Source organism: Euwallacea fornicatus, chromosome 37, assembly GCF_040115645.1.
Source record: "Euwallacea fornicatus isolate EFF26 chromosome 37, ASM4011564v1, whole genome shotgun sequence".
Taxonomy (NCBI): domain Eukaryota; kingdom Metazoa; phylum Arthropoda; class Insecta; order Coleoptera; family Curculionidae; genus Euwallacea; species Euwallacea fornicatus.
The window spans coordinates 253,922-281,562 of NC_089577.1; the positions used below are offsets into that span (position 1 = coordinate 253,922).

At 42.1% G+C, this 27,641-nt stretch overlaps 3 protein-coding genes across 11 annotated transcripts in view; 1 reads left to right on the forward strand and 2 right to left on the reverse strand.

Annotated features, from left to right (window-relative positions):
* Ae2 (Anion exchanger 2) lies at positions 1-27,559 on the forward strand. Of its 6 annotated transcripts, XM_066300819.1 has the most exons (16): positions 1-75; positions 203-300; positions 3,683-3,987; positions 8,061-8,211; positions 11,244-11,388; positions 11,440-11,658; positions 13,400-13,532; positions 13,683-14,045; positions 14,099-14,302; positions 14,354-14,482; positions 15,239-16,476; positions 16,563-17,015; positions 17,069-17,322; positions 17,378-17,547; positions 23,645-23,815; positions 24,411-25,496. In XM_066300819.1, exons 3-16 carry the CDS (start codon positions 3,931-3,933, stop codon positions 24,480-24,482), a joined length of 3,759 nt encoding a protein of 1,252 aa, XP_066156916.1. In that variant the 5' UTR covers positions 1-75; positions 203-300; positions 3,683-3,930; the 3' UTR covers positions 24,483-25,496. The 6 variants fall into 6 exon arrangements, with proteins under 6 accessions (XP_066156916.1, XP_066156917.1, XP_066156915.1 ...); XM_066300820.1 differs by lacking the exons at positions 1-75; positions 203-300 and adding an exon at positions 2,489-2,680; XM_066300818.1 differs by lacking the exons at positions 1-75; positions 203-300; positions 3,683-3,987 and adding exons at positions 5,585-6,827; positions 27,434-27,559 and having other exon boundaries at positions 24,411-24,482.
* On the reverse strand, positions 18,867-22,663 carry pnut (septin 7-like protein pnut). 2 transcript variants are annotated; one of them, XM_066300845.1, is made up of 3 exons: positions 21,925-22,663; positions 20,444-21,618; positions 18,867-20,384 (listed from the first exon to the last, which is right to left on the reverse strand). In XM_066300845.1, the coding sequence occupies exons 1-3, from the start codon at positions 22,304-22,306 to the stop codon at positions 20,121-20,123; spliced, it is 1,821 nt and encodes a 606-aa protein (XP_066156942.1). In that variant the 5' UTR covers positions 22,307-22,663; the 3' UTR covers positions 18,867-20,120. The 2 variants fall into 2 exon arrangements, with proteins under 2 accessions (XP_066156942.1, XP_066156940.1); XM_066300843.1 differs by having other exon boundaries at positions 20,444-21,621.
* The window catches only part of LOC136349340 (discoidin domain-containing receptor 2-like), a 63,491-nt gene continuing 61,500 nt past the window's right edge, over positions 25,651-27,641 (reverse strand). For all 3 annotated transcript variants that reach the window (XM_066300832.1, XM_066300831.1, XM_066300830.1), the window contains exons 9-12: positions 27,335-27,613; positions 27,127-27,274; positions 26,939-27,072; positions 25,651-26,885 (exon numbers count right to left, since the gene is read on the reverse strand). In XM_066300832.1, coding sequence (XP_066156929.1) covers positions 26,717-26,885; positions 26,939-27,072; positions 27,127-27,274; positions 27,335-27,613 — 730 coding nt within the window. In that variant the 3' untranslated portion in view covers positions 25,651-26,716. The remainder of the gene's footprint in view (positions 26,886-26,938; positions 27,073-27,126; positions 27,275-27,334; positions 27,614-27,641) is intronic.

Genomic DNA, 27,641 nt, shown 5'->3' on the forward strand with positions numbered 1-27,641 from the left:
ACGTTTTTGTGTGTGTTTCTTATAGTTATTGGTTAGTTGCCGGCTTTAGCCCGTAATACAGATATCATCATAATGGTAACTTTCATTTCTGTAGACCATTAGTAATGTAGCCCCATTCATTTACTCACAACTTTGCCATAAATAAACAAATTTCAAGTGTGTTTGTTATGATTTTAGTAGTTACAAGTATGTTTATTTTCAGTATCACCCCACAAGAAGTTGACGGAAACTGGTGTTTGATTTGGAGTAGTCAATAACACTTCAATAGTATCCAGTGCCTCCTCAAAGTAATAATCTGTGGTGAGTGCCCCACTTGGCTTTGTATAGGTTAGAACATTTAGGTCCGTAAGTGCTCCTCAAGTGCAAGTATTTGTGTTTTTCTTAGCCAAATAACTTACTTTTATGATTTGTTAGACTCAGCTATACGTTTGTACCTTTGTTGTGTATGTACGTGTTGCAATTAAAAAAACATTACTTCTACTCAGGCAAATAATATTTACATAACACTGATTCTGCCTCCACCCACAGTGTTTTTTTTTTTATTCTGGAATTATCTCACATGTTAAAAGTGATTTATGCTAGACCTTGGAGTGATATTCAGCGCCCTTTTCCACACGTTAAAAGTCATCTTCAAATGCCCAATTAATAAGCCATTATTACTTAACACTAAATCATGTTTTAACTATCGCATCGACCATTATTATGTAATCAGTTTGGCCACAAGAACTATTAATTTTTTTGATTTTCGCTAATCTCGGTTTACGAGTTGACTAGCAAATTTTACTAATAATTATTAGGAGAGATAATACTCAATATTGATGAGAAGAAACGGCAGATAAAAGTATTAAGTCGGATAATGCTGTTTCCAAGTGATTTAGAGCGGTTTTGGTTTCTAGGCGGACTTTATGCTGAAAACACCCACACAGAAGGTAACATGCGTTTCAACCTTAAAATGCCCTATTTGTCGACAATGCCGATTGCTTTTGGATTAAGTAGTCCTCCGGATTATTTATAAATTTCCCAAATAAGCTTCGTGGTTCCTTTATGGATTTACAGACAAAATTACAGATCAAGTTTTGTGGTGCAGCAAATTTTCGTTTTGGCAGCAACTGCAACAGTTCGAAAACGAGAAATAACCTCGAAGGAATCGCTTTTAAGCTCTGCCAATCGTTTAAAGTTTTCCGATGGTTCTGCATTGACGAGACTCGCGGTGGAAAATCAAAACTTGATCGATTTCCTCGCGCAGAGAAGAGAATCGGTGATAGTGATTGCCAGCACGAATTAATCACGTAACATACATCGTGTTCCACGTGAAAATATGATTCAAATCATTCGAAACCAATAGCCGTGCGGCCAGCATGTGTGTTAAGGGCCTGGCTCTGGTTGTCGGGGAATCATTGATGAATCCTTCAGGTGGGTCAAGTACCGATGCGGGATCGCGTACTGCGAGAGGTCGAAGAGAAAATATCCCGTGAAGACGGTCTGATCTTGTCTGAAAATAATCAGACTTTTTCCAAATGCCGGCAATGAACTATAACACCATTATGGAAACTTTCCCATAACGGTGTCCCTTGAAGTAGTTCATTGCCGATAGAAAAGGGATTTGCACCGTAAAGATTTTCCAAGAATCCCACTGCAGTACGTCCGGTTGCAATTAGCCATGGTCGTGGAACCCTGGTGATTTCAAAAAAACCCGACTAGAGGCAAACAAAGGACCGATCCCTGGTACCGCGGAGGACGTCCGATTCCGGTAATTCAATGGAGGGTCGTTACCGCGTGACAAGGGAAGGGTAGTGGGAACTGACCGTTGAGGCTTCCACCCACTTTTTAGTCATTTCGCACTAGACCTCATCGGAGATTAACAATTCGCAAAAAGTCAAAATTGCCCTCAGCCGCCAATCACTTGTCGACACCTTTAAGCTGAGAGCTCTGTTGATGCACGAGTTCAAAAAGCCAATCAAGCAATTCGATTCAACTCAGCTTCTTTCGGTCCGACAAAAACGAGTGGTCCTTAGGAAACAAAAGGTTTAGAACCGGCCGCGGGAGCGGAACCCACTAACTACTACATTGTCCTGGGGAATGACGTAATTCCCCCCAAGACAGATCGGAATAAATCTGGAGTGCACGTACCTTACGCTGACGTCGTTCAAAAATCGAATAAATCTGAGGGCTACAACGGGAGACAACTAGTAACGTGTCGGTCCTCCGTACTTCCACTTTTAAAGTAGTACCAAAACACCCTGTACACTTGAAATTGAACAGTTTAACGTTCCAAATGTGACGAAAATTGTCTGCAGAAAGTACCTAGATTTTTCGTTCATCGATTCATTGTTCCCTGCGAAGAACGGCAGTTCTGCGGGCCGTAGGATTTGGGGGCAGGAGTTTAACTTAAAACGCAAAAACTCCTCAATATCTACACATAAGATAAAATGGAGCATGATGGTACACGGGCAGTACACACTATTTATAAGTTGAATTTGGCTGATTTCACAGTTTAGACCGCGTACGCGGCAAGAAAATGTTTATCGGCCAGATTTATAACCTCAAAAACATTAACAATTAATCAGTTACCCTGATTCATTCATTAGTGGTCCGAGTGAATGTTGCTGAGGTCCGAACGTGAGTTTGTCGAGTTGCCTCACATGGAACGGTAGTGTTGCGATAAAGGCCAAGGAGGAAGGTATTTTAGAATTCTTACTGGGTTAATTGGAATCCGATCGATTATTTTATTAAAAAGCAAACTATTAGTTCTTGTTGTTGTAAGAGCTTAGGCATATTTAATGGGATAATTAGCTTTAGTCCAGTTATTTGTAGAATCTACCTGCCTCACCTTAGCAGCAGTGCACTTTTTAAAATTAGTTTCGGCTTCCAAAGAGGTTTTACGCGTCATCTTGAACGTATTTTGGTCGAGTGAACGAGCCATGTTTTCGGCATGTTTCTGAGCTCCGGCCGGGAATTGAACAATTTTTAGCAGGCCCGAAGTTAGACATTCGCCCAGGAGGAAGCCGAATCGGCAAGGATAAATTGATGAAATCGACCGGGGGGCGTATTAAGGTATTTTTGTTTAATTTATGCGCTGGATATGTGCATTTGGGAAAGCGGAATGATGCTGCCAAATCCTGTCTCGTTCGATCAATTTCAGTCTTTGAAATCGCTTCGAAACTACAACGTTAGTTCCTCCGCTTCAGCCCGAGCGCCAAACAAACATCAGTTATCGATTTCCTGCCGGCGAAACGGTAAAAAGGAAAATTTTCAACTTTTCTAATATTTCAAAGACTTCAAGGTGCTGCGAGGCGGGCAGGTCGGGTACATAATTCGATAAAGGCCATAAACGCAGCTACTTTGATGCTCCGGGGGGGAACTCGAAGAATGTAAAAACTCCCACGTTTAATCCTTTCCAAATAAGACTTCAGATGAGTGGCCCACCTGACGAAAACTCGCGCTAACGACTTATTAAACTAATCTACAGTTATCAAGCTATCTGTATTTGTGTCTGAAGCCATAAAAATGTAGACAATTTGTCATATGATCCGTAATTCCATCATCATTTATTAGTTACAAACACCACCATATCCGTTCTAGTCTCATTATCGTTAATAATAAACCAAATTGGGCAGGCACACGTCCCCATGTGGGTTTCAAATTTCGACTCAATGTAATATTGAACATCAATTTGTTGCAGTTCACGTCATTTGGGACCGTCCAGAGAACCAAAAACGGGGCCTAAAAGCAGCCCCGCCGACGCCCTTCGAGGCTTCATCGAAACGTCGACCACGTTGACCTACCCCATGTCCTTCTTTCAAGTGCTGTTCGCAATTACGCGTCTTGGAAGGTCGCCGAGGAAAAAAGTGCGCGTCATTTTTCCATAATTGACTTAATATCGCGTTTTGGACGTTACGTTACTAGTATCGAAGTTTGTGTGCATCCAATATGAATACCGCCGAGAAAAACAATTTGAGGAAGTTGTCATTTTTGGGATTTTCCAAGGTAACAATCCTTTTGTTAAGTAAACGTGACTTAGCCCATTTGGCAACAGTTTTGCTGTAACAATAGACTAGTACTTCACCATATTGTCAAGAAAATGCAATTTGAGATTTCCAGCTAAGTGCGTGAAATTATAAAAAAGATTTTATAGGCGCGTTTTGGGTTATCTATCTCGAGTTTCCACTTCTTTCATTAATTTTCTGGCTAATTTATTTTTTTTTTAATTAAGAGAAAGCTCTGACGGACTGCATCAGTGTATGAAATGCGCACATCTTACTGTTAGGAAATAGTGTTGAAAACTATGGCATGGAAGTTCGCAAACAGATCTACATGCATTAGCCATTCAGTCGTCCTCCGTCGTTTAAAAGTACAGACATTTTTTATCAATTAAATGTTCAGGTTGAAAATATCTAGCTAGAGAATGGAAATATTGCGGCAATGGAATTTGCCGAGGGATTAAAGTATTTAAGTAGTTGCAGGGGTCTGGAAAAAGTGCCATCTTGCTTGATCGGATCCGGCATATGTAAGTGTTCAAACCTTGATTGTGGGAAATCGAGAAATTCACGTTAATTAATCGTTTAAGATAAAAATATGTACCTAATATGAGTGAAATGTGTGCGCGCTTTCACCATTTTGTTTGGAAGGTGTCGAAAACTGTGACGTAAATACTGACGGGTGACTGCTAAAATGATTAAAAATCGATATGAATGCGCCGCTTGGTCACCTCGAAAGTGTCCAAAATTTTAGGGTGTACGCATACGGATAGTAAGAGTGCCCATCTCATAAAGTACACACATGAATACGCGCCTTCTCCGCTATTCTTCGGAATTTTGCGCTGTTTTGGAAACTTTCAGCGGCAACGATTATTTATATTTTTCCGGCGTTTCAAAACACTTCAACTAAAAAAATGTTTAACTACGATTTTCATCATTTTCTAATAAAAAAAAAAATCATATACGCCAAGCACGAAACGCGACGTCACAAACAATACTTTTTTTTGCAAATTTAAGGTTGATAAAATTGTTTTTAACGACGCTCAGCTTACAGTCTCTTAGTGTCTACCTCTGGAATTCCTATGCATCGATTTACGTTTTTCATCCCGAAATCTGAGAAATTCCGTTGTGAAATGACGCGACCCTTGCAGCGGCGTCACATACACGCCTTCGTTATTTCTGATTCCTCTGCACAGCGATAGAGAGTGGGAGTTTTTGAATTTTAATTTATCTCGCCGACCGAATGGACCTTTTTCTCCGCAACCGAATCCGGTGGCAGTCGGCCTGAAACGGAGATGTATGGCATTGACCGTGCCTGAAAAAGAGGAGCCTGAGGCCGACTCGATGCAGCGGCATTTTACGAACGACCAAAAGGGTTTCGCTAACGATCATTAGTCGCACTCGTATCGATCCCCCAAGTTTCAGGAAATCAGAATTGTCCCCGGTTACCTTTATTATCCTCTTCCAGTATCAAAATTAACGTGTTTTAATGAGATTAACCTTAACTAACAAACTCGGTCAACGATAGCTACGTTGTAGCTAAGATGAGTTGCACCAGATGAACATCAGCATCAGCAGCTCCCGTTAGTATCGACCCAGTGTCAACTGTGCCGCTGGGACGGCAGGGTTGCCGCGGCGCCGGAAAAATCGCCTCCTGGAGGCGGCGGTGGTGCGGGCGTCAGCTACAGTGAGCTAAGTAATAAAGCAAAAGGGGTGGCAACACGGTGCAGTTGTGAAACAGCTGCCTACTTCGAAGTCTTCACGAAGAGCGTTAGTCGGTTGTTTTGAGGCTCGGAGAGGGGTTGCTAACGCGGTTGATTTTTAGCACGGCGGTGCATTGTATTGGTGCGGGCGGGTCGTTGCTCAGTGAAAAGTTTTGTCATAAAGAAAGGGACTTTCGCTGTGGAAAACGAATTATCCGGAGCTGGCGTATCAAAATTGATTTGAATTGAATTAAGTTTGCGGGTAAATCGAGGGGTAAACCGGTGATGTGAATGCGAGTGCCATTTAAGCAAATGTCCTGAGGAGGTGTACGCAATGCGAAAATCGCACAGAAATTTAAAGAGATAATTGCAGCGAAAGTGCGGCAGAAGCGAATTTTCAGCGCTGCGATGGCGTTTTTGAGCATTTCTGAGCAGACATCTCAGCAATTTCAGTACTCTTCTGCATCAATTCCCCCGAGTACCCGTTTTTTCGACTAAGGAGGCGTTTAAGAGTTGCACCCTATAGAAAACCGCGAGCGTGAATTTCATTTTTCTTTCCAACAATTTTCTAAACGTTGATACGCTGCAGTCGGTATAGGTTCAGTACGCCTCTGATTTCAGTCTCTTTAAGCTGTGATTTTTTTTTTTATTCAAGAAAGCACTTTGGGCTCGCACACTGTAGAAGACTACAAGTGTCTTTTTCAAGTCGCAATGTCGTGCCATGGAAAATTCGAACATCGGTTTACTCCTCTCGCTAAATTGAGCTCTCCTCTCAGCGCTCGTTTTAAAAGTCATTTACTGCCGATTAGGGCCCATATTCAACTCAATTTAATCAACTTTAATTTTTTTATGTTTTGGGGAACCTCTGCGAACCGCAGTGGCGCTTCGGCGGATCATCCCCAAATGAACTTCTCAGAGGTTGCTGTCTCAATGTCGACAAGTGAAACACCCAATAACTAAACTTTCAATAACCTCCGGTTTGATTTATCGCTCCAACATGAAACGCCGCAAATTTTTCCCTTAAAGGGACAATGCGCCTTCGGTTATGCCCCATCGTGCGGCCACTTCATCGCAGGACCGTCAGCAGGTGGCTTTGCTCTGGAAGGCCAGGGAGAAGTTGCTGAGGTGGCTCAGAACTTACAATCGTGTAAGTAAAACGAATATATCGTGAAGGCGTATGCGGGACGACTCTTTAATGGGGCTCTCTGGCACAAACAAGTGCACCCAATATATCAGGAATCATAAGGGATTCGTGTCACGTAAGGAGAAATGCGAACTTTGCACCTCGGGCCGTTATTGTTTTCCCGGCTAAGTCCGAGGAACATTTTCTATAATCTCAGAGGGAGAAAGCTCGTTTTCGTCAAGTGCCGTCAGATCTGCAGATTTTACTGGTGAAGGTTTCATTCGCGTGAAGAGTCGCGATTTGACGCCTCGTTGAGGAGTCTTCTCGGATTGTTCCGTTCCATATGCGTTTTTAAATTGACCTCAATGTCAGGTTCGTTGTTCATTTGACTTCGAAATGGACACAGAAATGGTTACGGTTGTGTCACGGACCGGCTTTCGGTGCGGTCGATTGGGTTGTCGAACCAGATGGTGATACCCGAAAAATGTCGCAATCGGTGTCACGGCAATCACTTCGATCTTAATCGAGCCTTGTCAGTGATTGTCGGCAATAAATAATGCAAACCTTAACATTTATTTAAACGAAGGGACATAAATCAATCGGCCCCCCTTAAAAGAGGTTATTTCAGCTTAATTCATTTAAAACGGGCAGGAGTTTGATTTTGTAATGGCGTTGTGGTTATTAGGTAAGGAGAGGGTAAGAGATGTTAGGTAAAAAGTTAAAAATTGCCCATTCGGAGTGTTTTACCGCTTCCTGGTCATCGGGAGGGATTTTGTGGAAATGTGAATGATGGCACTACCACTGGAGGTACTCCGTACGTTTGACCACCTCCATCCAAAGCATTCACGCAGTGCTCGGATCCTTTCCACATTCCATTGCAAGTTCAACAGTGGGGCTCAATCACAATTCATCGGTCCCATACACACAACATGAATCACGATGCGTTTTCTATTAGGTAGAGCTTATTCGGGGATTACATTTCGTCATCTTGGAGTTATTCCTCCCCTCCTCTATGGGTCTGTCGCATTTCCGCTCTATGTCGAATCGGGCTTGTACAACATGAAAAATAATCGCACTTCAGCGCTCGAGCGCGCCTCTCCCGGTCCCTTCTTCCTATGTCAATAAAGACCTGTACAGCATAATTAGAGACGCTGAATGGCTCTCAGCCACCATTTATCTCCTCAAATTCCTAAATGTTCAAGTTGACTTTACCGGATTACTCAAAGTTTTAATTAACTAAAACCGACTTAACTCCAGGGCAACAACAGCAATGGAGGCGAGTCCGAGGTGCAGCTGGACGATGAATGTGCCAAAGTGTTCGCCATGGACGGACCGCTGCCCGGCGGGTTCGATTTCCAGGACCGGGACAAACCTGACAAGCCCAAGTACGACGAGAAGGATTTCCAACGTAAGTTGTTTTTACACGAAAATAATGAGCTGCCGCAAATAGAGCCCGCTCAATTGGTAGTAATAATCACGTTTATTCAAATGATTCGGGCCTAGAGATAATACCGGCCCCATCGATTTTCTTCTCGCGGGCTCGCTTAATGAAATCGGCTTTGTGCTATACCGAAACCTTTGAACTGATACAGCTGTTTCGCAATATCCAGCCTAATCCTCATTAATCATTGGAAAATTATATCAACCGCAGTGACTTTGGAACATCAATCTTCCTCCACCTAGCCCGTTTCACCCACTTTCGTGGGGTAATTCTGTTCCGGAATTCTACGTAAGGCCTCCTTGCGTCCGCATTATGCTCGAAACTGCCGCCTTTGGCATGACCCCTTCATGGGTTAGTTTTTATTCGAAAATTTGAATTTTCTCAAAGGAATAGCGGTAAATAGTCCCCAGGGGTCAGGGCGTTCTGACCCTCGGCGGTGATGCGGAGCGCACTGTTTTTCTCTTCAAAGAAGATGCAATAATACCAGGTATGCCGGTATGGAGTGAGGGTCAGGATGTAAATGTCTCGATTTAGGGCATTTGTTGTCGTAAACAAACCTCTTTTTTTTGTTTGTTTGGTTGGTGTGCAAACTGATAAACATGTTTAGCACAAATCGAGTCCTTGAGCAAATAACAACATATTATTTCACTGTGCCAAAAATGTCGAGTTTTGTACCACAAAACGATGATTTGCGGAAAGCGTGAATTTTTCGCTTTCGTTTGAAGAGGAGCGCTGCAGAGTCGCATGGAATGCTTGCCGAGGCGTGTGGTGATCATGCTTCATCGGAAGCAACGTGCAAAAGATGCTTTCAACGATTCGGAAATAACGATTTTGATGCGCGAAATGAAGAACGTGGCGGCCCACCAAAAAGGTCCGAAGACGCCGGACTGCAATCGATATTGGACGAAGATGACGCCTCAAGCCAAAAACAAATGGCAGAAATGTTGCACAACGGGCGATTTCCGATCGTTGAAGAGCTACGGGAAAGATCCAGAAGTGTGGAAAATGGGCGCCGCACGAATTGACCGAGGGACAGATGGAGGTGTGAAATTTTGCCTCAAAGGCACGAAGGAAAATCAGTTTTGCATCGAATCGTTACCGGAGATGAAAAATGGATTTATTTTCAAAACCCTAAACGGGAAGAATCACGTGTTGATTCGGGACAACCATCAACACCGACTGCAACACCCGATCGATTCGGCTCGAAGGCAATGCCGTGTGTTTGGTGGGGTCGGTGCACCACGAGCTTCCAAAACCCGGCGAAACCGCTGATGCTGTTCGCTACCGACAACGATTGATTGATCGAAACGATGCATCGATCGAAAAACGATCAGGACGGGCCAGAAGAGACGGGAAGGCAATTTTGCTCCATGACAACCTCCTCACCTCACCATGCACCACGAACCATGACCTGCACACGAAGCGCAACACCGGTTCGGGATGCCATCGGAACACTCGGCTGGGAGTTGCTACCCCGGCCGCCGCATTCGCCAGACCTGGCTCCTTCGGACTGCCGTTTGATTTCATCGTTGGCTGAGCAGCGCTTCGATTCCCACTGAGGAGTTGAATATTGGACGTCTAATTGGTTCGATGCCAAAGGGGCACATTTCAATTGGCGTGGTATCCGTGAACCGCCAGGAAGGTGGTCGAGATGTGCAGAAAGCAACGGTCGATGATACTTCGAATAAATTTGTTTTTCTTTCCTTGTTAAAATCGGCGTTTTATTTTCGCAAAATGGCGCTCATTTCGTACCGGTAGACTTGGCACGCGTAGAGATTGGATTTCTCTACGTTGTTAGAAACGGAGAGAAGTTTAATGGGTGCGCGCGCGGCAGGCTGAAAAGACGGTTACGCGTCCAAGTTCATTCGCGAACAACTGTCAAGATCGTTCTCCTTAATTAGGCACACTTAAGTCTCGTGTAACTGTTCAGGACACGCTTTGAACAAGTGCGAAAAGGTAGCTTTTTCAAATAGAAGGAAAGACCAACTGCGCAATAGGCCCCTTTATACTACAATTGTTATTGAGATTAATCCTCTCTCTCTCTGAAATTAAACTCAATGCTCGTTGTGACATGTAGGCAACGAAACGTGTCAACTTTGAAACTTAATTAAACCTCAAATTCCATTTAGTTTAACCGAATTTTCCTTGTACACCAAGGCCTCAATGGAGGCGGCGACGTTACCGAAAGTTTTGAAAATGATTAACTCCTTCGAATTTCGCATTTTACGACGTCGCATGCCCGGGAGGTACAATTGTTAATAAATAATCTAATTTCCTGGACGATTTCTATTAATACGGAGGCTCATTTAAAACGTGACGTCAAAAGACCATCCTGTGCCACAACTTTTCCTCTACCAAATCCAATTATATTCAGGTTTTAAAAGGTTTTTCGTTTACGTAAGATTTGCCGCACGTTCCGCGGCAAAGGGCCGTGAAAACCATTGGCAAAATCGCGTTAAAAAGGGGTTGACGAGATTTCAGTTTTAATTGCCGTTCCTCCTGTTGGAATCGAGTGATTTTTTGGGGCGACGCTGCGAGCATCCTTCGAACCGAATCGATCTCGAAATCTTTAAAAAACTAGCACGGGCTGCGAAGAGCCGAATCTATTCCGCTCCGCGTTCGCCAATTGTCAAGAGAAGCCGGCGTAAAGGAGTGCGCCCATAAGGAGAAAACTTGACCAGGTCTCTGTTCTAATTACCGCTTCTCCGGTCAGAACGGATGTTTATCGAAGTCCTGACTGGGCACGTGCAATATTTTGATGTCATAAGCGAAGCCCTGGGGGCCTCTAATACTGGAAGGAGAGAAATTACAGGTCTGTTGCTAACTCGAACGGACGTTTCGGGATTAAAGGCTCAAAACAAATAAGAGGCTTTTCCTGTATTGGAGCGGCGTTAAAAGTTGTAATTTTCGTCATTGCTGAAAGAACCCAACCACGTGGTGGAATTGGGATTTCGAGACGGTTGAACTTTCCGAACGTCGCAATTAATGTCACTTTTCAGTACACCGGCAAGAAGACTATCCCCACACTCGAGTTCCTCACAAGAAAATCCCCAAGACCATGAGGCGCCGTCAAGTGTCGCAAGACTCCACTCCCTCGGGGACGCCCTCGACTGAGCTGGTGCCCTCCGAGAGCAACATGGGGAGGTCAGTGCTGGTCCCCGTCTCAGATTTTTACTGCAAACCGTTCAATTTCAGCCTCCGTTCCAAGCTAGCAGACTCGGAGACGGGTCCCTTGAACTCGCCCGTGTCCCAAGAACAGGATCCGGAGAATCTAAGCTCCGATTCTGAGTGCGTCGTCTCAGATCCATGTAATTACCTCACCGAGGACAGCAGCAACACCCCCGATAAAAAAGTGTCCTTTGTGAATTGTGAGCATCGGGATACCTTCGATCCGGACGGGCTCAAAAAGAAACGGTAAGTTTATATTAATGCTTAATTGTCCGAGTGCACCACACGACATGGGTCCAAAGCATTGTTGCTATTTCTATTCAATTATTGTGCGATGATTTAATTTTGGCTGTGCATATATTTTTTCTGCGCCTGCCAATAACCACTATTAAGTGACAGTAGTTCCAAGTTAATTGTGGCTCAAATATGAGTTAAATCGCTCGTCGAGAGATGCCTTTCGATGAGTGGTATTACCGACAGCGGTAAGTAAAAGCAGGTGTTAGCGAAACTTCCCTCGTCGACCCTAAAAATCGCTTAAAAATAAGCCCCCCCACCCCCTCTCCTCCTCCGCCGCTGATTAAGCCTTTTCCGACATCTGGATGATTTCCAGGAAGTTCGCGAATGTTACGGCGATTGTGTTTTTTTTTTTTCCCCCCGACGGGGGAAGTTTCGATTTCGTTGCACGGGACCGTTCCAGTTTCGCAGTGAACTTTGAGATTTCGTATTTAAGATCACTTTTGATGTGGTGCCAGTAGTTTCGGACTTTAGTTTCGCGACGTAAAAATACCAAATTATCTGCCTCCGACACCTCCAGGCCCCTTCTTCTGCGATTGTGTCATCATCGAACGTCATTCCAGACGCCCGAAGCCACGTTCTTCGATGACGGAATCATTTAGAATTATTTCCAAAGGGCCTGAAAACAATGGAAACACGTCGAACCCTGCTCTGATTCGCTAACCGTCAGAAAAATCCCCATTTCAGCCGAGAGAACCTGCTTACAATAGGGAACAGGGCGGAAATCCAGTCTAAAGGCTGAACGAATAATGGAATGCGGGAATCGGATTCTTTGGAAGCCAATAACGTCCCTTAAAGAATGCAGGATAAAATTTTTTATTATAGCGCGGTTAAAGGGGCAATTTAACATCGAGGCGAATTCGCCAATTGTCAAGAAAATTTCACTAAAGGGCCCGTTTTCCCTCGAGTCCCGGGATCGAGTTTGCAATATTATGCACGGAGACGTTATCCGGAAAGTTTGTTTACACAATAAATTTGATTCTCAGATGTCATAAAACGCAGTTCGGAATAATTCACCTTCGTCAATTGTAAAGAAAATCAGTCAGTTAAGGAGTTTTCAGTCGATCCAGGACGGTGAGCCGAGTTCAATTTCAACTTTGCAGACAGGTCAATTCACCGATCGTCAAGGAAACGTGCCAAGTAGCATTCAATGTTAGATGGAAAACACTATCGAAAAGGAAATATAATCGTTAAGAAAGTGCGTTTGAGAGATGGGGTGTTTTAAACAGGCCTGAGGGGTTCAGTTTGCAATAAATTGATATCGAAATTTGCTGAACTACTCTTTTGATCTACAGACCAACTAGAATTGAATAAGTCGCAACGAAAAGGAGCCGTCGAAAGACCGTCTCTGCCTTTGATGGAAGGCAAAACGTGAATATACATCAATTGTCAAGAGGATCGCTTAGATTACGTCCTTGATGCAATTAGCAGATTGATGTTGGGGCGCATTTGCCGTTGCCCCTCTGGCAAGTTCCTTTGGAGGGCACGTTGGCCAAACCTTCGTCCGATGACCAAACGTCAAAACGGAGTTTCAAAAGCTAGAAGGGTTGATTGAACACCACTAGACCATTCAATTGAGCTCCACCAATTTACTCAATACCTTGGATAGAGCTCAAGTTTCACAAAACAGCGCATTAAAGAACGTTCACCAATTTGTCATCAGTAACTTAACGTCCCGTTTTCCTTTGCACAGACGCCATCACTACAGCGGCCAAAGGAAGTTTTCCCTTCCCATAGAGGGCGCCACCAAAAAAAGGCACCACCACCACCATCACCATGACAAAGAGGGCACCAATGCTAATGGGTTCCAGAAGGAAACGCGCAGGGTAAGTGTTGTCACGGTTCATCCTTCGCGCGTCATCACCTCGAAGTAAAGTTTTAACTTTCGTTACGTTATGAATACTCGATGTTACCGGCGAAAAATTACTTTTTGGCCGGACGAAGATGTTTCCAATTCTCATGAATTCATTTCACAGGTGTCCACCCAGCCGGAAGATGCAGATCTTGGAGCCGCCGATCGCGATCAACTGGACAGTCACCGATCCGACGATCCGCGCGCAATGCGCCGCCACAAAGCCTCCATCATGCACATCGGCAAAGGGGCTGAATTGCACCCGTTCCTGAAGAAATTGTACGATCACAGTCCGCATGCCATTTTCGTAGAGCTAAGCGAGCTACACCAAACCGAGGGTGAGCTAGAAAAAGAGTGGAAGGAGACGGCCAGATGGATCAAATATGAGGAAGATGTTGAGGAAGGTGTGGACAGGTGGGGCAAACCCCACGTGGCCTCCCTTAGCTTCCACTCACTGCTCAACCTCAGGAAGTGCTTAGAAAACGGGGTAAAATCCTCACTCTATCATGTTACCTAATGATGTACTTCTATTATTTGAAGGTGTGTATCCTTGATTTGGAGGAAAAAGATCTTCCCGCTATAGCCTACCGCGTCTCTGAGGATTTGTTTAAAGAGGATTTGATCCGGGAAGACGACAAAGCTCTTCTGATGCGCATCCTATTGGTGCGCCATCGGCACGTGAATGAGCCACAGGATCGACGATTCGGCTTCACCAGGAACAAGCACAGTTACGCTTCTTTGCAGGTAAACAAATGCGATTTCTATTGAGTAAGTTTAAGTAACAGTTTCTTGCAGTCCTATTGGTTGGACGAAGGCGCCATGATGGCGCGCTGCTCCATCTGTTCGGCGCAGGGCAAAGCCTGCCCTGTTCACGAGGCCGTGGCCAAGGGTCGGTCCTTTTCCGTTATCGGATTCGCGCCGATAGTGGGTGCAAGTTTTTAGTTTCGCCTTTCTTCTTCCATTTGTAGTTGCGTGCATTTGTTTTCCCTGACTGACTTAGAGTGCGTTTAGTTTGCCGTGGAAACTAATTTTCTGACATTGAACCTCCGGAATAAAACGAAGTTTGGCAACGTTGCATGCTTAAGTCTAGACAAATGGATTCAGTCATGTATTTGCTATAATCCAGTTAAAATGATCTTGACTCTTTGGGAAAATAAAATGTTCCTTCACGTAGATTTACGATAATTTACATTCGTTAATTGTCAAGAAAATTTCTGAGATAGATCGTTTTCAGTAAAGAACATATTTTTATTATATATAAATTTTCAAAAATACAAAAAGGAAACGTGACTTTATCAAACTTGGTTCATTTCTCAAGGAGTTCTACTATACTCGATGTTTTAAAAGATCTTAAACACTGCAATTAACCTAAAAACCTACAAAAATTCTTAATTGCCATAATGTTGGTAGCTATAGTCGCTTTTTAGCCACACCTAACAAATAGCACTATTTAGACTTATTTAGAGGCCATTTTAACATCGAAAGCTCACACTTTTGGTTTAACTAGTCGTGTTGTATCATACGGAAAGGGCTCTTTACCATCGTCCTCTTAACTTTCCTCTTTAATTCAAAATTCAACCTCATCTAGTTTATTCATTGCTTGAGTCGCTCCCATTGAAAATTCTTTTCCCATTTTGAAGATTAGCTTCTATAAACCCTCAAGTATTTCTCTTTTTTCAGAACCTGCAGGAGGCTGAGAGACGCAAAATCAGCTACCCGGAAAATGGGGTGAAAAACGGTGACCCAGAGCGTAAGCTACTGCCCGCCAATGACGCCCACACCGTGGACATGAAGGAGGAAATGTATTCAGCTTCAAATGAGGACATACGCAGGGCGAAGAACGATGCTATATTAAAGAAAATTCCGCCAGAAGCCCAGGGCGCCTGCGTTCTCGTAGGCAATGTGGATTTTCTGGAACAACCAGCCATTGCTTTCGTGCGATTGGCCGAGGCCGTGGTCATCCCCTCCCTCATTGAAGTCAACATTCCAGTGAGGTTCATCTTTATTCTTCTGGGACCGAAATTATCCACCATAGATTACCACGAAGTTGGCCGCAGCATCTCCACATTAATGGCCAATCAGCAGTTCCATAATATCGCCTACAAGGCTGATTCACGCAAAGAACTCCTCTCTGCTATAAATGAGTTTTTAGATGACAGTATAGTGCTGCCTCCAGGTGATTGGGAGCGGCAAGCTTTGCTCCCCATAGAAGAGATTAAAGCCAAGAGTGATGCAATTAAAAAGCGCAAGCTTAATGCCTTGAAAAAAGAGCAAGAGGCTCATGGTGTGGTTAAACCTTTGCTCGCAGCAGATGGAGGAGATAAAAAGCCCCCTTTTCCCAACCCTTTAGAGCGTACCAAAAAACCCTGGGGAGGGTTGATTAATGACCTGAAACGCCGCTATCCCCACTATAAGAGTGACATTACAGATGGGTTGAATGCGCAATGTGCAGCAGCAGCTATATTTATGTACTTTGCAGCAGTTAGCGGAGCGATCGCCTTTGGTGGTTTGACGGGGATTAAAACTGATAATCAAATTGGGATTAGCGAGACGCTATTGGCTACGTGTATCGGAGGGATTTTTTTCGCAATTTTCTGCGGACAGCCCTTGATTATAGTTGGAACTACCGGCCCGCTACTGCTTTTTGACGAAAGTCTATTTCAATTTTGTCAGGCGCAGGGCATTGAATTCTTGACCATAAGAGTGTACATCGGATTGTGGTTGGCTTTGATTGGAATAGGGGTGGCAGCCTTTGAAGGGAGTGTTTTAGTGAAGCTTTTCACCAGGTTCACTGAAGATATATTTTCCGCTCTCATTGTGTTTCTTTATATCATCGAGAGCATTCAGAAGGTGTGTTTTGTATACGAGAAACATCCGATTTTGGCCAATTACTACGAGTACGAAACGGACAGTTTCAGGTTAGTTTTGAGGATTTTAAATGAATTAGTGATGAGGAATCGTAATAGAGGAGGTGGAAAAATTATAATTTATAAATTTTCAACAGGAACATCACTGGCAATGAAACTTCAATGGAAAACGTCACCGACCTACCACTTGTCCAGCGCGTACCCATGTTGGACAGCAGCGGCGTCATCAATCAACCGAACACCGCCCTTTTTTGTACCATTCTGACACTTGGAACCTTTGCCATCGCTTACTATTTAAAGATATTTCGTAACAGCCATTTTCTGGGCCGATCGGCCCGGCGCGCTCTCGGCGACTTCGGAGTTCCTATAGCAATAATCTGCATGGTTTTTCTCGACTTTATGGTACCGGAAATCTTCACCGAAAAACTGAACGTGCCCCAGGGTTTGTCACCCTCTCGACCGGAGCTTCGAAGCTGGTTCATTCCTCCAGGAGGGTTGGAGAATCCGGTACCTGTTTGGGCCATGTTTGCGGCCGTGGTGCCCGCCATGTTAGTGTATATTTTGCTATTCATGGAGACCCACATTTGCGAGTAAGTGCTGATTTGATTTGTTGACATATGTAGTCACGTGTTTCTTTTCAAAGGTTAATTTTGGACAAAAAAGAGCGTAAACTGCAAAAAGGAGCAGGGTTTCATTTGGACATAGTCCTAATTTGCCTAATAAACGTGGTGTGCGGTTCTTTCGGTTTTCCGTGGATGTGTGCCGCTACCGTGCGCAGCATCGCACACGCCAGCGCCTTGACAGTAATGTCACGCACCCACGCCCCTGGGGAAAAACCGCATCTGATAGAGGTCAAGGAACAACGCTTGTCCAGTTTCCTGGTGGCGGTCCTCATTGGTAAAAACGCAAATAAATTCCAGATAATGTCTATACTTCCTCGTGATCATTACAGGCCTGTCCGTACTCATGTCGCCACTGTTGCGACAGGTGCCAATGGCGGTTCTTTTCGGGATTTTTCTATACATGGGCGTGGCGTCGACGGACGGCATTCAACTATTTGACAGGCTGCGATTGTTTTTCATGCCGGTGAAACATCACCCACAGGCGTGTTACGTACGAAAGGTAAGTGACAACGTTTTTTGCCTTGGAATCAAACGGAGAAAATACCGAGATCACGATCTTTTATTTGTAGTTTCTTTTTCTATTTATCATTATATTGGTAGAGGCGCAGGATCATTGGTTAATGGTCGGATGAGAATTATAATGGGCCCATTACTGTAAATATATTTGCGCAAGGTTAACAAGTCACGTTGAATTTGCCTGGATATTTTTGAATTTAACCGCAAACTTTTATAATTATGACAAAACGAACGACAAAATCTTTTATACGGCGAATGCGTCAGTTTTCTTTCTTTCTGTTGTATTATGCTGCCATCTCTTAGTAAGTGGGCAAAGCTTGAACCCTTTATATTGAAATAGTAACATAGATTAATTTCTGAGATAGAGCCATAACTTACAGACCGCGTCCGATATTCTGTAGTCGGATTTGTTTTTTGCATGTGTTAGAAAGTGTAGTACCATTTATAACGTAAGTCCGGTTCTGATGCCGTTTTTCAACGTGTAACTAATTTATGTAGTTGTCCTTTGGGAGAGGTGTGGATTTTGGCTGATCATGCTGCCATCTATCCGTGTGTAGTCAAAACTCGGTATTTTGCCGTCTAGATATCAACACAAAGTTCGTAGTTCTAACGACAGAGCGTCCCGCCTTCTATCGCCTAAATTTTTTACATTCCAAATTAATAATAATCTAATAAATATTATTATAGCACTTTTTTTTATTGCACGCAAGCATTTCATGGACATTCGAGAAATTTATTAAAAAAGAACAATCTCATTGTTAAGTTTAGATTGCACTGTGCGCCTTTCTAAGATTACTCAGGTGATAAATAAATCGCCAATAACCGATTTGAAGCGTAAACAATTTATGTTTTTTCCAATGGCAAATTTTAACTGTTTAATACACCTTTCATCGATTCCCCCGAACCTGCGAATGTTCGTTATTGTTTTATCAATGAAATGCGAAACCACACCACGCCATGTTGGTCAAGTTTTCCTGGTGCAATGCATTCACGATAAGGCCAAAAATAAATTTTACATGTTAAAAAAGTCAATAAATAGCGTTTTTGAAACTTTATTTCGATATCTCACGCGTGCAACAAACACGGCAAAACCATCGCCTATAGAAGGTTAATTTCAATTTAAAGCATCAAACAAGGTAATCCTTTTAAAGAATGATGGTGGGTGGACCCCGGGAGTTACTCAAGTGAATAATAAAGATACATGCAATGAGGCTTAAGGCTTATAAGGTCACTGTTTTTTTTTGCACTTTGTCGTGTAGGATTGGCGTTGGTTTCCTGCCTGCGGAAATGAAGACACGCATCTTACAGAAATTAAAAATAAATATATTTAAAGATTCCTTTAATCCTATTTTACAACGTTACAGTAAACTTAGTCTGCATTTGAATCTCTTATATAAGTATAAATAGGTGAAATAGATGGTACCTAAATGTACCTTAATGTGCGCAGGGTGGCTCGATCCAAGTCGAATCTGGGTCACCTCGTGCTTACAATATAGAAGTAATGGCACGAAAGTTCGTAATTGAAAAGCTAATAGTTATTAATGTGTTCGTTTGAGCATGATAATAACAAAATTGAAATTTATCTACAGAATTGCGGGATGAAGTGCATTTTGGTACAATGAGTGTACAGTGTTTTTCCAAGGCATTGGATAACAAATGTACGTTGAAAAGGTCAATAACGTGGTTTTATAATTTTAGGTATTTCTTGGGGGTTTTAGATGCGTTTCTCGCATACACCATGCTGAATGAAGCTGCAAAAAAAACAATGAGCGAATTGAAATTTAATTCCTTTTAACTCGGTTGTTGTTAATGAATTAGTAACATCCGACAATTCTGTAGTAAATAAATAAATTTCTTTGCCAGCAAAGGCCCAACTACGTCAGTGTATTGTAGAGGTGCCATTGGAAGTTTAAGCCTCCTTTACGTCTGATCTGTTAAATCTTAAACTTGAGGAACAACTTTACTTGACTTTTTGCTTTACTCGTCCTTCAGCAGTGGTAAACTAAGGCTGAACACTTCTCAGCTGATAAATACAATATTTCAAAATTAAAGTACACACATCCGAGACGTCTATTTATGTATATGTTACTTACTTAAACGTTATTTTGAACGTTATCTTTAAACATGTAAATACACAGTTCTCTTGGAAGGAAGCAGAGGGGTTATCGACGCTTTTCTAGACGGCTTCAGCCGCGTTACAATGGCAGTTTACTTGTAGTCTTCTACATTTCGATATACACGATTATTATTATAGTACGAAAAACTTCGGAATGTTGTCATTTGTGAGTTCAAAAATCTCGTATTTAAGGTCAAAATTCATCAGAGAAATTAAACACCAATCTTAATTAAAAAAATGTCAGAAGAACTCTATATGCTATTATAATAATTATTATATTTTTAAGTCGAATACATTTTTCTTATTTTAATACAAATCCTTAACTCTAAAAGCCCTCAGGGAGCTTCGGCGAACTATAATAATGCTTACCCATCATGCGGAGTGCGACAAATTTACACTTAACACTACTCTCACTTCACTTTAAACTCACACTGCTGCATTTAAAACAGTCCCTTCTTCTTCTTTTCCTTCTTGCCATCTACGGTCTCCCGCGATCCCTCCAGGCTCCTTCTACGAAGATCTTCAATAGTCACCTGGTTCTCCTTCTCCCACGCCTCTTTCTCACTCTCGAACTGCCTCCTCTTTTCCTCCAACTCCTTCGCTTGCTGCTCCAGCTGCTTCTTTGTGGCCTCATGCCTTCTGGTCAGTTCTGTTTCTGAATCTTTCAATTTTTGCTTCTTTTCACGTACTTTCATCTCAAACACCTGGAAATAAAATAAAAATAATTGAAATTAGAGTTACTTTAAGCCCAATATAGGCATACCTGTTCCATTTCCATTTCCATTTTCTTCATCTTGGCGTCGTGCTCTCGCTTCTCCTCATCCATCTGTGCCAATGGGTTCTTATTTGAGATTCTGGAAGGTTTCCCATCCGTCCCCAATCCTGCTAATTTGCGGCATCTGTAGTTTTCATAATGAATGTTATTGGTGACATCCTTGAGGTCTTGTAAATGAGTGCGAATCACCATATTGCGCAGTGCTATGAAGTCGCAATGCTCCAAATTCTCCACCTCTGCAATACCCCAGGGATATTTGCGCCCTCTAATTTTTTTCCCTTCATTTTCAATCACCGTATTTGAGCCCACCACAGCAAAGGGTACTCTCTCCTTTAAGGATTGGTTCAACTTGTGTTCTTCATCTTCTTCAGAGGTGTCAGGAAATTCATAGATTTTGATCTTGTGCTGAGCAATTTCAGTCATTATTTGCTTCTTAAATAAAGCACACTCTTCTGAAGTTAGAGTATCAGCCTTGGCAACTACAGGGATAATATTCACTTTGTCACACAGTCTTTTCATGAATTCAATATCCAAGGATTTTAATCCATGCCCAGAAGGCTGAATAAGGTACAGACAACAATGCACCCTTTGGTCTGGAGAGATTTGCCTGGTTACTCGGGCTTCAGAGTTCAAGAAGTCCTCATACTTGCTCTCAATATATTCGATAATTGGGGCCCAACAGTTGCTGTTATCAACAGCATCCCCAAACCCTGGTGTGTCGACCATGGTCAACAGCAAATTAACTCCATTTTCTTTGAGCATCACTCGAGTTGTCTCAACAGCTACTGTTTTCTTGAGACGTTGAGTGGGGCCTGGGTAATCAGTTGAATTGTAAATTTCAGTGAGGAACATGGAGTTTATAAGGGTGCTTTTGCCAAGTCCTGATTCTCCCACCACCATCAAGGTGAATTCAAATCCTTTTTTGACTGCCTTCCTGTACACTTGATTGGGGAGATTGGCAAAGCCAACATAGCCATCCAACTCTTTCACTCGGGGCTTTTCTTTGATTACTTCAGGACTAGATTCTTTGACCAGTTCCTCTTTGGCTTCTTTGGGGGGACCATCAATTAAAGTCTCCTTTTTCTCAGGAATGGCAGGCTTCTCTACACTGGGGGTTTTGCTGAGTCTGGGAGTATCTTTGTTTGATTGTTCAGGAGTGGTGGCTGCTGGAAACAATTGTTTGAAATAGAAATAAATTGGTGCGCAAAACAAATGTTTTTACATTAAGAGAATTCATTTTAGCACAAGAGCATAATGTGAATAAAAATTATCTGAAGAAGTGTATAGACTGCTCACAAGTGATAAGAGGAAGCTACAAATAAGCAACTACAAATTTTGTTAAGGTAGCTTGCATGTTAACTATTCACACAGTAGGAATAGGGGGCAAGTAGCCGAGTTTCCTATCTTTGAGCAGGAATTAGTGTTAGTGGTGTTAATTGGTGGCTTACCCCATTGAGTTTAATACACACCTGCAGAATTATTGAAGAAAATCTCTCGTTTGTTTTGCACAGCCCCATTGGTGGTGTCCCCATTGGTCTGTGGAGTGCCATTGGTAGGGCTCTGCTGTTCCATAAACTTTTGCCTCATAGCTAATCGGTCGAGGCTGGACAATCTATATGAGCCCCCAATGGAGTCCTTGTCCCTATCTCGGTTGAGACCGCTACCCGCGTTGAAACTACTGGTGTACTTGGGCAAAGTCGGCGGGGGTGCCGGTTTGTTTTCGCTATTGCGGTTCAGCAAAGCACTACTGGAAGTATACATGTAACTGCTAGGCATAATGTTGGGACGGCTCTTGATGGTGGCCGTTACTTGGGTGGTGGGAACGCTCGCGTTCGCGTTATTGGAACTCATTTCGAAATTTCGGCGTGTGCCAATATGGGGGGGCGCAGTCTTAAACCACCGTTGACATCTTGTTGTCAAACCGGCGACGCCGCTTCCAAATGACTAATTTTGTTTATCGCTGGATGGGCCACACCCGCACTTGCGGCGCTTTTTATGTTTCCAGGGGGCTCACGAAAGACATTTTTCAACTGGGGAGGGCTTACTGAGGTGTTGATGCGCCGCCACGCACGCTATTTACGCTTTGTTTATGTTGAAAATTGCAAAATATCGACTCGGGTGAATGGAGGTCAGCCTGCAAGCGGCCATTCGCGATTGTGATCGGGTCGGTTTTTGTTCCTTTCGGGTTGATTCGGCGACTGACGTCGACTCGGGCCAGGTGACGCTTACGGCGACGGTCTCTTATGGTCAACAGAACCGTACTTAGGGGGATATTAAATTTGTTTTACTAATTTTGATGTTTTTGAGGAGAAATGCATAAATCTTGCAATTTAAATTATGTCCATTAACAATTCAATGAAAACGTCTTAATGTTACTTATCAGCTTTAGTTCATTGTTTCGAAAACACGCAGTTGGAACTCATATTTGAGTGCGGTCCTGACCCAGGAAATGGAGCTCTCCGAGCTTCGTTCGGGGCACCGCCGTAGGGTCGAAACAGAAACGGAGAATCGTAAGTTGAACGCTGCAGAGAGCGATAGGTATATTCGCTAATGTTAGAGCTAAATCAGGTGTTTTGGGGATAAAACCTAGAGATATTGATTGCCTCTCTGTTTTGCTTCGCCTCACCTTAACTAGTTGAAGAAAGATAAATAGATGGTATGAGATAGTGAAGCAATGTTGCCGATGTCAAATTTTAGAACATAAAATTATTTGAAAAACGTTGAAAAAATAAAACAGTGTGTACAGTGTTTCATTTTTTGTTTGCTAATTATTACGGTTGAATTGAATATATTTTTATTTCAATCATTTTTTTTTTATATAGATATGTTGCACACTTATCAAAAACCGACTTATTTACTAATGATAATACGGCACAATAAACATAAATATGACTCAAAAGTGACTTTCCCCGATAAGTCCTACATGACACGACTTAGTGGTATTTGCGTTGTAAAAAATGGGCGCAGTTACTATTATTCCTCGAAGCATGTTCGTGAGACTTAGAACTCCCATGATAGGAGCTATGACTGTCGATTGCCCTCATAGCATAATAATGGGCCCCGCAATTTACTTAAGTACTCACTTATTGAATTCTTTGCCATGTGAACAGAAGCGGTGGCTCTAATGGGATTAAACTATTGGCAATTGCTCTTTTTTCTTTTGAATGTAATGAGCGGTAATTTTTACAGGTCCGGACTATAAAGATGCACATTTTCACATTCGTCCAAATGATGTGCCTGATCATGCTGTGGGTGGTGAAGTCGACCAAGGCTTCGTTAGCGTTCCCGTTTTTCCTTATTGTGATGGTGCCGGTGCGGGACCAATTGAAGAGGATTTTTTCGCAGAGGGAGCTGAGAGCGGTATGTTAAGGAAATTAAATGTTCGAGCCTCGTAAATCTGTCGATGAGAAGAGATTAGGAACGGAATTACATATTTAATAGCCCAGATGTCGAGGGTCTAAAGCCCCACTGTTTTAAACAAATCTCGCCTCGGAGTTTATTTTTCCTGCAGTAAAAATAAAGTTTTTCTTATTTTCATTCAACGAATGCTACGATTGACCCTTCCGATGTGCATAAAGTCACTTTCTCCATGGTCGTTAGCATGCGATAACTAAGTGTATCGAGTTGCCAGGAGAACAATAATAGTAATAAAAGTGTAAAGGAATCTTGGCCTTGGACAAGGTCCGGCGCTTCCCTATTTGACCTTCCACAGCAATATTGTTTTTTTTTCTTCTCTTATTGTTGTTGTTGTTGTTGTGTCGATCTCCATTAATTTATTAGTATGCGAGCTAAGAGCGGCCTGAATATTGAAAAATATGAACCGTTAGGTTGGAAAGCGTGCTGGAATTTTTTGTACCTATAATTTGCCGTTTCCGGTTTTCCTTATACTCATCGCCTTGAATCAGTTTAACAACGTTTTTAACCTAAATTGTTTCATGTTATTTTAACCTTTTAGTTGGATGGAGACCAAGCGGACGTCGACGACGACGAACCGGACTTTTACGCAGAAGCTCCTCTTCCAGGCTAAGTAAGTTCTGCAGGGTTAGAAATCGAAAGTATTAAATGGCCATATTAATTTACTTAATTATAGACATATCTTGCCAAACAGGCGCTAAACTAAAATGCATAGTATTAGATTTCGTCAGATAAAGTAGTTTTTGTCCAATGATTAAGATGAGTTTTAGGTGGAATAGATCCTTCCCCCCAGTTTTAGGCCTAACTAAAATTTTAGAGTTAACATAGTTCTAGGTATATATAGACACTACAGGGCTTCCTCAAATAATAGTATTAAATCATTTTCTTTTATGAGGAACCGCCCTGTATCGCTCATCAGTGAAGTCGTTACTGTATAGATCCGTATATTCTATATTTGCAGAAGTTTTAATGGCAGTTGTTCATGTTTGTTCTTGATCAGTTTAAGAAGTTTTATTATACCTGACAGATAATATTTTTGGACTTTATTACATACTTACTTAAGAGGAAACGCCGTACATTGACAGGTAACAGTAGCATTACACGGGATTTATGTAAGACGTTTTCTTGTAATATTTGTGATTAATTTTAAAGTTAATTTTATGGGTTTCCATTGCAATTATTCTTCTGGCTCTACAAGTCAGACGAGGCAAAATCCTTCCAATAAAAAACCTAATTATATGCCAAATTCATCAAAACCCATGGTACAAGTATTACGGAATCAAAGTTATGTAGTATGTATGTACGTAGTTTTCTTGCCCGACTGTATGATAAAACATTTTCGATTCTGAAGAATATCGTTTTAAAGACCGCTTCTCTTATAGTATTTTTTTCTTGAAATGACTTGGAGGTGTTCCGAGTAACATAGATCCTCAGTGATTGAAAGTCGCTACTTTTGAGGTTTGTGATGCTCGCGGCACTCTTTAGAATAGTATTTTCTAACTGTGATTTAAGAAGAAAACAATGAAATGAATAATTTATAATTAATACTTAAAATCCCGTTCTATTTCTATAAGTGTATTTGTAGGTTGAGTAAAACGTAACAAAAAATGAATCATCTACACTTCAATCGGTTTTAATTTTTCCTTATTTGCTTTAATGTTGTCAATATGGTGAACGATACTTTTCTTTTGCGCGACAGTAACTTAAGTAACATATTTTCCCACCACATTTTGCTCACAAACGGATTGGGTATTTGCAATTCCATAAAAAAACTATAAAGGTCTTTGTTTAGAATTTTATTTTATTTTCAAGTGGTAATAACAATAGTTGATTAAACTTCTTTTGCCATTCTGTCAAGAAAACTCTTCTTGACACAATGGAGAAAAAAAACAAGAGATACTTAACACTATCCGAAGGATGTTTTATTACAAAATATGCGACTCGGGTGATTAGCACGCCAACAGAACCATTTTGCTTGGGCAAAAATGAAAACTAAAAACAGAAAAATAGACAGACTGTGGTAACCGTACATCAGAAACACCTACGAGTAAAGTTTAAGCAGTCATTAGTATAAAAATTCTTTAAGAACACTTTAGTCAAATAAATTGAGAAGCATCCCTATAGATATTTCGACGATGTGGAGTGAAATTGAAGATTCAGTGGAGCAGACATTGAAGCTCTCTCAGTTGATGCGGCATAACGTAAATATTCAAGTTCATTCCAAGGCCTCTCATGATTCAATAGTATAACAATATACAGTATCAGTTAATATATCGCTATATCATTTCTTCGTTTATATCTAAACCATTGTCTTTTATTATTGTGCAGTGAGAGAAGTTTAACAAATGTTTTAAGCGCGATTAGAAATACCGTTAAAGCCACTAAGGTTTCGAAACTAGAATTTTACCATTAAATGGAGATGATCGGTCAAAGATGTTGGTGAATTTCAAGAGAGCAAGCGTGGAATGTTCGGCCCAATATTCCAGACAGGCCGGAAAGAAAGATAGAGGAGTTATAGGAAGTCCTCGGACTTCTTTGACCCATAATCTCTTCGTTGGTCATTTTGAAATAAAACTAAATTAATTTCCTAAATGAATTAATCCTAAGATCACTTAAAATAATCACAATTCTCGTACTTAATGATATAGCATGCCCTGCGAGTTTCATTCCTCAAATAACAAATCATTTCTAGTAAACAAAAATAAATAAATCGAACATAGGACGCAATAGAAATAAGCGCTAAGATAGAAATAGACTATATCAGTTATCACCCTGTGTAGTATTTACAAACATTGATCCCACTATAGCCGATATACAGCGTCGAAGAAACCCCCCTCAATCAAACGACTATACAGGGGCGTAACCCAGGTTTTTGCGTTGCAAAAACATGTGAATTTCACGGAAGGTGGGCCGATCAGTGTCCGCCCTGCGCCAACACTCCAACATCAAATCGTAGATGTCTTTGTTGTTAGACGGCCGCGATAGGTACTTGTACTGGTTGTCATCGCAATGGAGCCTATCGAATAATGTTTTAAAAACTGAAATCGGCCCGAGGATATTAGAGTTTACCTCGCCAAATTTTCCATTACCTCCGGATCGGACATGCAGTCATAAGGCTGCCTCCGGCAGAGGCTCAAAATCTCCCAGAGAGTGACTGCGAACGCCCAAACGTCGCTTTTCGTTGTATATTTCATTTGATACACCTGCAAAAAATTAGTTATCGGTAAGTTAATAAGAGGACCGTAGTGGTTATTTACAGCTTCCCAGGACATCCACCTGATGGGCAGCGGCGTATTACCGTCCACCTTGTAGTAGTCATTGACATACAGTTCGTTGTAAGTGCCATAATCACAAATCTTCACCTGGTACGCTTTACCTATTAGGCAATTACGCGTTGCCAAGTCCCTACGTAAAATAAAATAATGACTTTCTTTTCTGACACTGTTTAGTCTAAGTTAAACCAACCTGTGAACGAAATTCAAAGTCTCCAAATATCGCATCCCGCTGGCGATTTGCGTAGCTATGTACAGCAAGCAATTATAACTAAGACTCTTCACTCCATAGGGCAGAGTGGCGTTATTGTCGCCCGCTACGTGGATTTTGAGAAACTGGCACAAATCGCCGTGCTCCAGGTACTCCATCACCACGCAGAGCGGCTCCTCTTGACTGCAGATGCCCAACACCCTGGCAATGTTGTCATCGTCCAGAGCAGCCAGAATTCGCACGTCACGGTAGAAATCTTTTCTATGATCAAATAAGGATTTCCAGGAGA

Coding starts and splice junctions, on each gene's coding strand:
- Ae2 (XM_066300818.1), top strand. CDS start 6,726: ATGCCCCATCGTGCGGCCACTTCATCGCAGGACCGTCAGCAGGTGGCT. Junction 14,303..14,353: donor ACAGTTACGCTTCTTTGCAG/GTAAACAAATGC, acceptor AGTTTCTTGCAG/TCCTATTGGTTGGACGAAGG. Junction 23,816..24,410: donor CGCAGAGGGAGCTGAGAGCG/GTATGTTAAGGA, acceptor TTAACCTTTTAG/TTGGATGGAGACCAAGCGGA.
- pnut (XM_066300843.1), bottom strand. CDS start 22,306: ATGAGTTCCAATAACGCGAACGCGAGCGTTCCCACCACCCAAGTAACG. Junction 21,622..21,924: donor TTTCTTCAATAATTCTGCAG/GTGTGTATTAAA, acceptor AATTGTTTCCAG/CAGCCACCACTCCTGAACAA. Junction 20,385..20,443: donor TGGAAATGGAAATGGAACAG/GTATGCCTATAT, acceptor TTTTATTTCCAG/GTGTTTGAGATGAAAGTACG.